This window comes from Protomyctophum bolini (assembly GCF_963924005.1).
Source record: "Protomyctophum bolini genome assembly, chromosome: 7".
Lineage (NCBI taxonomy): Eukaryota > Metazoa > Chordata > Actinopteri > Myctophiformes > Myctophidae > Protomyctophum > Protomyctophum bolini.
Window position 1 is genome coordinate 13,708,024 of NC_137868.1, and position 13,365 is coordinate 13,721,388.

The 13,365-nt window shown below is 44.9% G+C and overlaps 1 protein-coding gene across 2 annotated transcripts in view; it reads left to right on the forward strand.

Moving 5' to 3' along the window:
* LOC308319015 (mannosyl-oligosaccharide 1,2-alpha-mannosidase IA) overlaps window positions 1–13,365 on the forward strand; it is a 220,087-nt gene that overhangs the window by 122,742 nt on the left and 83,980 nt on the right. For both annotated transcript variants that reach the window (XM_080768811.1, XM_080768810.1), the window contains exon 3: window positions 8,943–9,058. In XM_080768811.1, coding sequence (XP_080624937.1) covers window positions 8,943–9,058 — 116 coding nt within the window. The remainder of the gene's footprint in view (window positions 1–8,942; window positions 9,059–13,365) is intronic.

Sequence of the window (13,365 nt, forward strand, 5' to 3'; positions counted from 1 at the left end):
TCAGGGCCGGTAGCGTCTCTTGTCATTTCCAATCAGGTTTGGTGGTCTCATGGAGCATCACATGTATGATGAGTGATGACTTTGCCACCGCCACCACCACTGTGCTTGAGTGCGTATCGACCGACGCGTCCGAGGCTTTCGGTGAGGGTGGGGTTTTAGAATGCATGCTGTGTGCGGTCTGTAATGTCATCCGAGAGGCTGTCATATCCGACAGGGCTACGGCGCCATCACACCACGCTCTCTCAGAGTGGCAAATTAGATTTCGTCAATTAGATTGACGTGACCCTGTGTGCGTGTGTCTGCAAGACTGGAACTTCTCTAATCATGTCTGCACAGTATGTATCCACATGTTGGATCAAAGTTTGATGATCGTGTGTGTGTGTGTGTGTGTGTGTGTGTGTGTGTGTGTGTGTGTGTGTGTGTGTGTGTGTGTGTGTGTGCGCGCCACACTCAAAGGATTGATTACACTCTGCATACTTAATTACATATGGTCTTAAAGCCTTAAAGGGTTCGGTTGCACTAAATCCTCAGCCGTATTAATCTACAATAATCAAAAACACAGCCATGGTAACCTAGCTAATTTGAATCTTAATGACAGTTTGGAGTAAAAGATAAACTTAAATATAACACCTAGAAATGAAAAGAAGAATATAATAAGGGAGGCAATTAAAATCAGCATTCATTAAAGCCTGCTGCATCAAAATATTAATGCTGCCAGGGATGTAAATGAGAAGTCAGTGTTGTTGTTGCACGCTCTCTGACTTGGTTTTGCCTGTAGCCCTGTGTGACATGCGCTGTCAGAGATGAAAACATGCTTCCTAAACTAAAGCTCCTTCACTCTCCTCCAGGTTCCATAATGGAGCAAATATATTTTTACTCTGAGCTTTAATGTAACTTGATTTATCAATTCACTCTCAAGTTCTCATTCCTTCCTCACTGCCAGGGCTGTAGTGCTGTCGGACCCGAGGGCATGAAACACCATTTCTGTATATTGGCCACATCTTGCTTGTGTGATTAGATGGTGCGCGGGTTGTGTGATTACCATAACGTTGGCGAGAGGGAGAAGAACAGAAAAAGAGCCCAGTTGGCTGTTAATGTCCCCTGGCCCGTGGTTCCAATTTTTTACCTCTGCATTAAAAAAGGCATGGTTTCCATAGTTAATCCCTCTCGCAGGCATGACTTTGACTATACTACACATTGGTATTTTGCAGAGCTCGTCACCAGAGTGCCTGTTTCAGGCACTGCAGTGGGGCCGGGAAGCGTCTAGACAGGGATGCTACATCAATGTCACAGACACATACACACACTCTCACACAATGCCATGCACACAAACTCACACCAACACATGTACTCGCCGACACACATGCATGCAAGCACGCACGCACACACACACTCAGACACACCCATTAGATACTGTAGATATACAGTACAGTACAAAACTGATGGGAAGCTCTGTCCCATAGGATCAACTCCCCAATGTCTGACTATTTAAATAATGTGTCTCAGTAAACAGGCGGCTCGATACAGCGCTGACTCTGAGGCCAGCGGCAGCGCTTTTATTCAAATGCGGCTTTTTTTCTGCTCGAAGGAAAATATCGAGATTTTGATGGCTCAATGCAACAGACGTTGCAGGATGCCAAACTGCAATAATGGGAAATTGAGTATGTCGTGTCTAACTGTTTTTATCTTTTTGAATGGAGAGGTAAAAATGTGATATATCATATCTGGCATTACATTTTGGCATTACAAGTCCATTACTCAATGACTAGTAACTTCTACATAAATTCACAAGTTGTTAGTGATGCATGACAGAGGTAAACTGGCTTGAATGTCCATTTCGTCCACTGGAAAGAGAACAAATGTGGAGACAGGGATTTAAAGCAACGGCTCAATGACCCTAATGAGCTTCATACAGTATTTGAACCTTTATTCTTTGAGGGCAGTGGGTGGTAAAACACAGGTTTAGAATGATAATCGGAAGGATTAGGCTCGCTCCTCACAGCCTGCAGCAGCTAAGTAGCTTTTATGTGCAATGTCAGACAGGAGGTTTGTCTCTGATAGTGCCTCTGCCACTGCCTCCACTGGCCTGTCTTTTATTTGGGCGCCTGCCAAGACCTTTGAGCCGAGGAGTCACAAAAGTGTTGATGACTTTGAGCTTTTTGCACACCCAGAACTGCAAAGGTCTGAAAAGTTCTGAGAAAAACCTGGCCGACCTGAGTAGGTATACGCACACATTCCTGAAGGGAGCGCATCATCAGTCGTACTCAATCAAGCTGACTTTCCCTCGTCTTCCGTTATCGACACCCCTCCATGTGTCTGCCGTGGGCTCATCAAGGTGACTAAAGTGCACCATTGGTATTCCACCCTCCCACCTAAGTCAGCCTTGATTGATGGTCATGACGCTTATAAATACCACATCTCTGTTTCCCTCATTAACCTTTTGTCCCCCTGCCCGTGATGCTCGCTTCACTGAACTCACTGTCTCCCACTTTCTAGCCCTTCGCTCCATCCCAGTGTTGTAGTGAGTGGTACTTTTAGAAGTGGTGGGGACGCCCCATAAGACACGTGCGCGGCTGCAGGCACACGCACAGGCACACTATTAAAATGTGCAGATGTGTATTGTATAGCCTATTTAGAAACAGGGTTTACATGAATCCATAAAAGTAAACGACAAGTCAAAAAACATATTTTAGCCAAAAAAATATTTTAGACAGAAGTGGGAGGGCGGGTGGGGGTGGCACTCCCCCACTCCCCCCCCCCCCCCCCCACTACACCACTGCATCCATGCTCTCAATCAGAAGTCCACTCACCACTCCACTAGTTGATCGTTACTTCTGCGTCTACTCCCCATTACCATTATGCGAGTGGACACATGGGCCCGTCAACCTGGCCCTCACCCCCTACCCCCCCTTAGCTGCACACACACTTAAACTGTCTCTGGTGCCAGGTAGTATTAGCAGTAACAGTTGCTGGGGTGATTGATAATTGCATGTACGTAGACAACTGTTTGTAACAGAGTGGAATAATTAGTGAGATTCCTGGAGTCTCTAGTGATTATAGCATCCCCTTGATAACGTTGGTGTGTCGGTGCTTCATCGACCACCTCCATACCGTTTTATTTGTTCCGCCGATTGTGCTCAGAGAGTCAGAGGGCCTTAATTACACAAGATGGCAGCCGAAATTAGCAATGTGTGCTTCTGATTTAACTCCCTCTCCCCGGGGCTGTCTCAAAATGGCCCGTCACTCAGCACTGGTTATTGCGGTTTGCCCTATATTGCACTATATTGCATCCGTTTACAGACGGTGGAAGTCATCCGATGACATGTTATCAAAGTCGGCTAAATTAGATTGTGTGCCTTCTAGGTAGAGGTGCCATCTCAGAATTATCTGCTGAGGGGCTGAGGGAAGGTAGGCTAAGATGAATAGATGTGGGGAAAGTCCTGGTGTAGATGTTTCATCGAAACAAGCAGGGAATCGTATATATTGCTACAGATACATCAATGGTGTATGCGTGTGTCTGTGTGCGCGTGCGCGTGCGCGTGTGCGTGTGTACTGTACAGTATATAAGTGGAGGGGAGTGAGAAAAAGAAATTGAGAGTGATTGAGAGAGAGAGAGAGAGAGAGAGAGAGAGAGATAGAGTGAGAGAGCAGTGCCTGTAATATGGCGACACACAACATACACGGAATTGAGTGATTGATCATGTGGACTCATGTCTGCACCTGACCCACACTGACTACCATGTGCCAGCTAAGATAAATGAACATCCACTGGCCAATGTCTCTGAGATGGCTTTCTATGTGCTCTGTGCTGTCTATGTGCTCCCCCCCCCCCCCCCCCCACACACACACACACACACAAGCACGCACAAACATGAACACACTGAAGCACGCTCACACACACACACACACACACACACACACACACACACACACACACACACACACACACACACTGAAGAGGAGATATTAGTTTATTCATGTCAGTTGAAAAGAACACTGAGATAATTATAGTGTTCTTTTTGTGCCACTATATTTTTAATCAGCTCTGAATACTTACAGAATGCTTTTCAGACCTTCGTGATTAGAATGTCTGATCTGCCGTTTTATTCTATTAATCATTCAATCACGTTATGTATATCAGCAAGCAGAGGAAACACAACAGATGTGACTGCAGAGAAGCAATTCTTTACTAAATAATCCAGTTTCTCAGTTTTACTGTTGATGTATTTAATTATTTAATTACATTTAATTATGGCAGGATTGGTGTGGATTTGAGGTTCTTTCTCCTGTTAATTCGAAGTCTGCAAATCAGTCTAAATTCTGTACATTATAGTACTGTAACTCATAGCTTTAAACATCTGAGAGATCCTAAGCAAACTGTGTTGAAGATGCATGTTCCTTGAGCGTGCATGTATTTTTCCACTGATGCTATACTACTATTACTATTCTTTGACCCATGATGTACCATAATGGAGAGTAATGTTCTTAAAAAAATAAAGAAAGGGGAGAGAAAACCTTTCTGTTGTCAGACATTACAGGGAAGGGACTGATGTTTTAGAGTTCAGTGAGAATCTTGTGTTAGGATACATCAAACGTTCAGTATTCCTCTGCATGATATAATGGAGTGAGATCTGTCTGCAGCGGTCCAATGCATGAGGGGGTACTTGTGCAGTGGCTGCATGGCCACCACTATTATATGCACAATAATTCCTTCCTATTACCCTTTTCTCTTGGCCCATCGGCCAGGGTTACCCCCTGGGCAAACTGCTACCGGCGCCCGGGCTCTTGAAATAAATAAGGTCCCTGTTTGGGGTTTGGCCCGTGAGAGCCATGGGAGTACGCCATGATGGATTGATCTGCTCCTTTCCTCCTCACAGTCAATCAATCATCTGTGCTTTGGTGCTGCTTTCAATAGGAATTTTTCCACGCTCTGCCGCCTCGCTGACGACCGCAGATAGCTACCTAGGGTGTGGGGGAACCAAGGGGCATTAGCTATCTGATTATGCCCCTCCTCTCGGTCCCCAGCCATGCCATTTGTCTTCAAATAGAGACAGGGTTGCACATTGGGCAAAATAAAAGTAATTTGCTTTGCTATTCAAACCAGGCCAGGTTCATATTGGCTGACAAGTTATTCCCCCCCACCCGTTGTTTTTGATTTTCTCCCTAATTTAGTCTTTGCCAATTTCCTCCATTTTCATACAGTCTCTGTAGTCTCCTACTCTTGGTTTTTTTGAGGGTTTAGACCAGGGTTTCTCAACGTTTTTGGCTGGGAACCCCCGGAAATGCTTTGGCCATGTATCGCGACCCCTGCCCCAGTCCCCACCCCAATACAAATTGACCTACAATAACCTTAATAATAGAGAAAATACATCATAAATAAATACTGAAACCAGATTAACACATTTATTGCTGTAATTAACGTAATAAGTTACGGTCGCTGCCGATGTTTACAGTTACCTTTGGAGAGTCAATGCGTTGTAATTCTAGTTCCGTATCATGATTATCCGACTGAAAATAGTCCCATCGTTTGTTATTGAGGCGACACATAAGCCACTTCCGTGATGCGACTCACAAACAAAGAGCAGAGTGAGCCAAGATTGTCCATACCTCCTTGTTCACTTTGCATTGGAGTCAGTTTCCCAGAAGCCCTTGCAAGCCAGTTATAGGTCTATTTCCGGTTATGTCATCGTAACGCATCAGCCTCGTCACCATGTCAGCGAAAAAAGCCGGATCTTCATAAAAGTCATACAAAAACGGCAAATTAAACATTTAAAACAAATAGCGGGTTTAGCGTGTTGGAAAGACAATTATCTGGGGACCCCCCAGAATCATTTGGAGACCCCCCGAGGGGTGACACACATGGCTGGTGACACAGATGGAGTCACCAGCCACTTCCTTTCACCTGACAGAGAGGAGTTTCACCCGGGGGGCATAGAGCTATCAGCTAACGGGTGCCCCAGCCAACCAATAAGCGTGCAGCAACAGAGAACGCCCTCATGGGCTTCGTTCCCACCTGCGAACATGGTCGATTATGTTCATTGGAGCGCTCGTCCAAGCCGGAGGCTCCGTGGAGGAATTAAATCCAGTCTCCACATTTTTATTTCATTTTTTAGCAGCATTTTTAGCAGAGTGAGTGTACATGTGTGCATACTGATGTGTTAACAGCATGTGCAAATCATTCTGGTGGTGTTCACACACAGTATATCAGGCACCGGGCTAACATGTTTAGCACTCTGACGCTTACCCCATTAATGGTTTTACCATCGTAAAGGTGCTAATCGAGTGTCACGGCACCCTCTGTGGGTCTGTAGACTGGTCTACAGACTGGTCTACAGACCCTCTGTGGGTCTGTAGACAGGGCCATTTGTCCAAGTGGTGAGAAGAGTACGTCTGTGCTGATAGGTATTCATTATGAAAGGCGTTGGTGAGATACAGAAGGCTTAGGCCAATGTTTTCCCACACACCATTACATTAACCCATTTTGGGTGGGAACCCCTTTTGGTGTAAGCATTATGTTATGCTTTAGCTATCGAAAAATAGCTGATTTACAAGCTCATAGCGCGCCACTTGTAGGTCTGCTATTTTTGAAAAATCGAAGAACGACTGACATAGAAACATAGCCTTTTCAGAAAACCACAAAAGACACTTTTAGAATCTGATCCCAGGTCTAAATGGGTTAAAGCCTGACTCATATCCATCCATCACGTGTGATGGATATCACGGTGTGATGCAACGCGTTATGAGCTCGTAGATCGGCTATTTATGGCACTGGACACCATCACACGACGGAATATAAATCAAGCGGAATGGTGCTGTGGTCTAATAAACTGCAGTAGTTGAACATTGTTGCATTCATCCTTGTTCCGTGTGAACTTTAACTCCTGTCCAAGGCTACCTCTGACCTCCCGGCTGACCTCATCAACGGTACTGTGGAGGTGACGTACGTGTACTGTGCAGCCGAGAGGGAGGGGTCGTTGGCGCGGGGGGGAGGTCGCGTGGGGGGGGCTTTATAAGGACAGGAAGTGATTACGTAAACAATACACTTGAGAAAATACATGAGAATTGAAACTTTTGATGGTGAGTGTTTGATGTCTGTGCTCATCTTCCTAGAACACATCAGACAAACTTCAACCGTCTACCCAACCGTGATCAAACTGGCAGCTTTTTGTAGACTAGAAGGAGACCAATGAGAGCAAAGAATAAGACATGTAAAATTGCCCCTGCGCTCCACAGCATTCTGATTCTTTGTTTCATCTGTGTCTGGTTGCCCAGAGGACTGCCATTTGCATATGTGAGCATCAAAATGATCCCTCATAGGAATTGGATACTTTGATATGCCAGGTTGCTTGCGGTTACATCATGGCGGTGCAGCCAGACCCAGTATCCAACATTTGGTTGCGTTGAAAGTTGGATCACAAAGGTGTTTTTCAGCTCTCTATAATTTCAACCTGCTGGCTTAGCGTGGTTTCCGATATGCAGCACTTCACAAGTCCTGCAGGAGTTTGATTCATACAGTCCCACTTTGTCATCGCTCCCTGTTATTAAACTTCCAAATGGTAATTTGCCCCAGGACTCTGTAATTCATTAAGGAGAGCTGCCTTTGTGCAGAGATACACCTATTAGGCGCAGCCAAGTTTGCATATTATTTGCTCATATGAGGATGAAATAGGCCATTCATTTTCACATAAGGCCACTGGGATGGAATAAAAGCGTCTGAACACATCTCATCTGGGATGAGGCGAGGGAATTGAATAGCTCCAAATGAAGTGCATTTAGCGTAATGAGTCACTTGAAGGAGATATGAGCAAGCAAATGCATGCACGCACGCGCGCGCACACACACACACACACACACACACACACACACACACACACACACACACACACACACACACACACACACCATGGTGAAATATCTGAAAGATCAAAGCAATACATTTTAATTTTTTTTACAAAGGATTACATACACCTGTGTTTGATTTCATAAAGACTTGAGTGTGCGATTGATCTGATGATGATGATGATGATTATCATTATATCTCAGACAGAAGATATGTTTTCTGTGCCATTTATAACTTTAGTTTCCCCACAGAAGTTAGGCACTTCATCGTTTGAGGCACTTTGATGTTTTGGATTACTGGGAGATTCCAGTAATAGAGAGCACACTTGAAAGCTGTGTGTGCGCACTTATCTAGGGTCTTATCTCATTTAGCAGTTAAATAGCCACTCGTATAGTCACTGGGGTACGTTTGATACTTTAAGTATATTTGGATGTCAGTACTTTTGTACTTTTCCTTACTTCCTTACTTATCTTCTTACAATAAATTCACTGATTCTCCATGTACTGTATATATGTACTGTATCATATCATTATGTACTGTATGTAGTAGGCCTACATTGGACTGAACCACACACGTGGTTCAGTGCAGTGCCTGGCGCCGAGTCAGTCGGATAGGCAGTTGTCCAGAACCACCAGAAAAGGCTCTGGCCGTGCCTCAAATGAGCAAATTGATTACCATGGTAACCCCAGCCTTAGCTTGATTTTGCAAATTCCCCACAAGTAGGCCTGACAGTTAAGGTTCTGCTCCATTCTGGTAAAACAGAGTCAGGCTTCTGATATTGTGCATGTTGGCTTACTGGAAACACTCTGCTATACCAGTGGGTCTCAAAGTGTGGTTCGGGTAACCTCATGGTTCCCCCTCACAGGTGTGTAAAACTGAGTAACACACCTGTAGTAGTACTCTCAGTAAGAGGCCCAATTTCTTTCCGAAAGGGCTGCTGTGCATAATATAAGCTTATTTGACAACATTATGCAACTGATCCACTTGACACCCAGACAGTGTGGGGTTTCTCTCACCCCCGAGTATGACGTAAGCAGGTCTATAATTGTCTATAATTTGACAGTATTATGCAACTGACGCAAGTGTTGTGTGTGTTTTGCAGGTGGCCTAAGAGGAGCCTCCATCATTGACTCTCTGGACACACTGTACATCATGGGACTGATGGATGAATACAATGACGCCAAGGAGTGGGTGCAGACCAGTCTAGACCTGAACACGGTAAGATGATGCAAGCTGACTTCCCTCAACACCTAATTGGACATGCTCTTCTGTTCCTTAGATCCCACACCCCACTCAACATTTCCCCAAAGATATAATTGCACCCTGCGGAGATTTCACAAACTCACGCCGTCTGCCGACTGTACGTTCACCGTGGGCCAGCTACGAGGTGACCTTAGTAACACTGTCAACAGAGACTCCGCTGATTTGCATAATAGAGATCTCGCTGGTATAGCCCTAACATGCTGGGCTGATTTTGAGCTGCGCCATTGTGCCCTATGCCAATGCCTAGACGTTGCCAAAGCTGGGTACATTCCAACGAGAGTGAAAAGCTTCCTGTGTGGCTGCTGCTTCATTCTGGCCACGCTTTTGTCTCTGTGAGATGAGATTCTTTGCCTTCTTCTCAGCGGTCTCCACGTGGTGGGAAATGAGACGGATAGAGGAGTCACAAAGACGAGAGAGACACAGAGACGGCAAGGCGGGAATAGAGACAGGGGGACGAAAGAAACAGGGTCACAGAGAGTCAGAGAGTGAGCGAGAGAGAGAGAGAGAGAGAGAGGAACAAAGAGTACATCTCAAGCCGAGACAGACAGCCAGAGATAGAAGGAGGCGGGGGAAGCAGGGAAATTGAAGTAGAGAAGAGATGAGTAGAGGTCCCAACCCCTTCATTGAATGATTCTATAATAATGGACTTTCTTTTTGCCTTTTTATTTTTTTTGTTGGGGGTGAGGGGGAGACTAATTTGGACGTTATGTGAGGAGTGAGCTAGCTTGCCAAGGAGTGAGCCAACAAGGCCAGCCTCCGCCAGACTTTGGTGCTTCTTATAGTAAGCGAGTCGAGTGGAGCTCCTCCAGTTTGACAGCGTTTGTGGCGAGTTCCTCATTGAGCAAATGCTTTTCTGGCCAACTTGCGAAAAGCCATGTGCTTTCAGTGCCTTTCACAATAGTTTGGAATTGGAACTCATCCAAACTTGACATTGCCATTTTAGAGTTGTAACAGTTTGGAGTCCTAAACAACTTAAGTGAATTGGCATTGGGTTCCCTTGCCAGATTCCAAAGCTTTTTTTACCATAGGGTTCCATGAAATGTATTTCTATGAATTTAGTTATTTCATAGAACAAAATTTGGGTTATTATGGGTTAGTTCAAAAAACTTCAAATAACCCATTCATTTCTAATTTGTGATGTTTGAAGGCATTATGTCCATTTTTAAGCTTATAATAAGTCTAAAGCACTGGTTCTCAAAGTTTTTTGGCTCAGGGCACCCCTATAAATAACTTTATAAACTACGGTACCCCTGAATTACACTAATAGACTTAGTACATTTCCATTAGGACTGATATACTTAAAGTGATTGATGAATTCCAAATATAATCAAAGTATTCTGCGGCACCTGGACTTGCATCACGGCACCCACTATGAGAAACCCTGGCCTAAAGCACTGCAAATACCTTTTATGTATAACTCCATGTCATGGTTTGAATTAGACCGGAGTGTCTTCTTCCAATTCCTTTAAACTGCCTTGCAATGGATACTCTGGTGCAGATCAGTATTATCTGAATCTCAATGCTGAGCCTCTCTGTAATGTCATCTATCTATGTTGAACACGAGTGATGTGTTGAGTTCAGATAGATTTTTTATATCAGAGCCGCCATTATAAGTCAATCTACATTATGGGCCCTATTTTCATCAGTGCTTAACCCCTTATCCCTACAATACGTTGTGAGCTTGTAGATCGGCTTCTGACTTTACTCTACTCTACTTGAGATAGCAATGCACCAACAATTTGGCTGACCATCAAACATCACTTCACTACATGTCAACTACAATATGTTACAACACTATTATTAACAAGCACTAATAATGACAAATAAATTTGAGAAGAAGCAAGCTACTCTAAACTATTAGGTTGGTAGCATTGGAAAGATGCACGCAATAGTAGTTCCTTCATACAAATGTGTGTATATTTCACTCACATCAACTGTTAAAAATCATGTGACCATGGTGTGGTTTGTTGCCGTGGATCCAGGCTAAAAAGATTAATGTAAGGACTTTCTGAAACGTCTGCAATAGATTATTGGCAAATTCACTTTCGGAAACTCAGCTGTTGAAAATGTGAGTAGTCACTGTTAGGCAGTATGGTTGCCAGACTATAAAAGCCTTCACCACCTGCCTTGACAAATTGTCCATTGAGATTTGTGGCAAGTTGTTTGCGAACAGAATGTTGTTCAAAAATCCTGCGACCATTTCAAATTCCTGTCTTGGGGAACGTTCCTCTCATCTGAAAACTCCTTTCCACGGCTTTGTAACTATGAGTATGCCCACCAGCAAATTGTACACTATTTTGTGTGAATGTATGTTTCCTTGCAAGCTGTTGCAGTCATTTATAAATCTACTCCACAGGCGTTGAGCTCCTGGGTCGCACTGGCTTTGTGTTTAAGATGAGCCTTTACCCTGCGGTGTTCACTATCGCACCATCGCATCATTTTGAACACTGTCAGTCTCGAGGCTGTATATGAAATGCACGCCGTGTGCTAATTCCACATCACATCAAAGGAAACTAACTTTCAGCCGTCCTCATCCACCAGGGAATAGAACCTGAAAAGATTTCCATACACTTATACAGTATGCGAACGTCGTCTTCATCAAACTCATATACAGTACATACATCTACTGTACAAAGAGAGAGACAGACACTGTCTCACACACACACACACACACACACACACACACACACACACACAGTCACACACACACAGTCACACACACACAGTCACACACACACAGACACACACACACAGTCACACACACACAGTCACACACACACACACACTCTTTCTTACACACACATGCACAAGTGCACGCACAAACTACACACACATGCACAAGTGCACGCACAAACTCTCTCTCCCTCACCCTGGAGCCAGTCTGTCCCTCGTGTGTAAATGCAGATTAGTATTGATGCCGAGCGAGGCTGTAGCTCCTGGCTCTGGCAGCCCTCAGAGCCCAGAGCAGAGTTAGACAGTAATGGCGGCCACTGACAAACAGCCACCTTGTCACCGTCGCAAGACACCTGCCACAGATTTGCACTGATTTACACTGCACTTTATCATGGATCTGCAGATGGTAAAGTAAAACGGCTCATGCGCACGTCAGCGGCAGCGCCCCTGATCATTATCTCCAAGGGTTAAATCGGAGTGGCAGAGCTCTCCTCCGGACCTTTAGTTTGTTTCTCCCATGGTTCATTATTCATACAAATTGTGGTGGTAACATTTTGCTTTAGATTTCGTCATCTTTTTCCAAAAACAGATCAGCCTATTAATTCAAGCGTTTTCCCCAGTGACAGTTTGTGTGTGGCCGACACACACACACACACACACACACACACACACACACACACACACACACACACACACACACACACACACTTAAACTCCTGACCTGATGTGGCTGAGGCCCTGCAGAGAGGAGTAGGCAGACGTGGTGCCCTTTCGCCGAACACATTTATGCTTTGCAGCAAACCTGCTTGATGTTATTGAGCTTTAATAGGTGCATTGTTTTACTGCAGAGCACCAGGAGCTTTTTGTCAGCGGCCCTAAGCTCCCAGATTTTAGTGTCCATGCTTTCAACAGTGACTTTGATATTTGAACCAGTCTTTGAAGCGTTTCCGGGGTGCACTTCTGTCACATTTACCCTGCCACACAGCTCACTGTGCCTTAAGGCAGCTGGGCGTCCTACCATGCGTGAGACATGCCCAGTCCAGCACAGCTGATGAAGCAGCAGGGTGGATTCTATGCAGGGTTAGTTGAGCTCTCTCCAGGACTCCGTTGTTGGTCCTGCCATCTAATATTCAAGATGGAACGCGGCAGGCAGCGTTGATAGAAACGCTCGAGCCGTCTAAGCCGATTCCTTCTTAATTACATTCACACCATTAACAAAAGCAGTCATTTACGCAACGGAGCAACTGGTTATTCAACTGAACAAGCCTGCCACTCAGGACATGATGACAGCTACTCCATAACATACATCAGGGTGAAAGAAGGACAGGACCTACAGAGAGGACTGTTTTAAGCCAGACTTCAAGCTCTCTTCTAACTAAGAAGCAGCAAAGTGCATTAACGGGTTCAGTTTCACCCAGACCAGCATCCATAGTACCTGCCCGCTGAAGAGGATAATATGGACAAATAGATATACTGTACAGTATATACCAATAGCCAAATTACCCCCCACCCCGAAAGAAAACAATACCTGGCATGACAATAGTCACACCAGGGGCCACATGTGGCCCGGGCCATATTAGGGGCCCTGT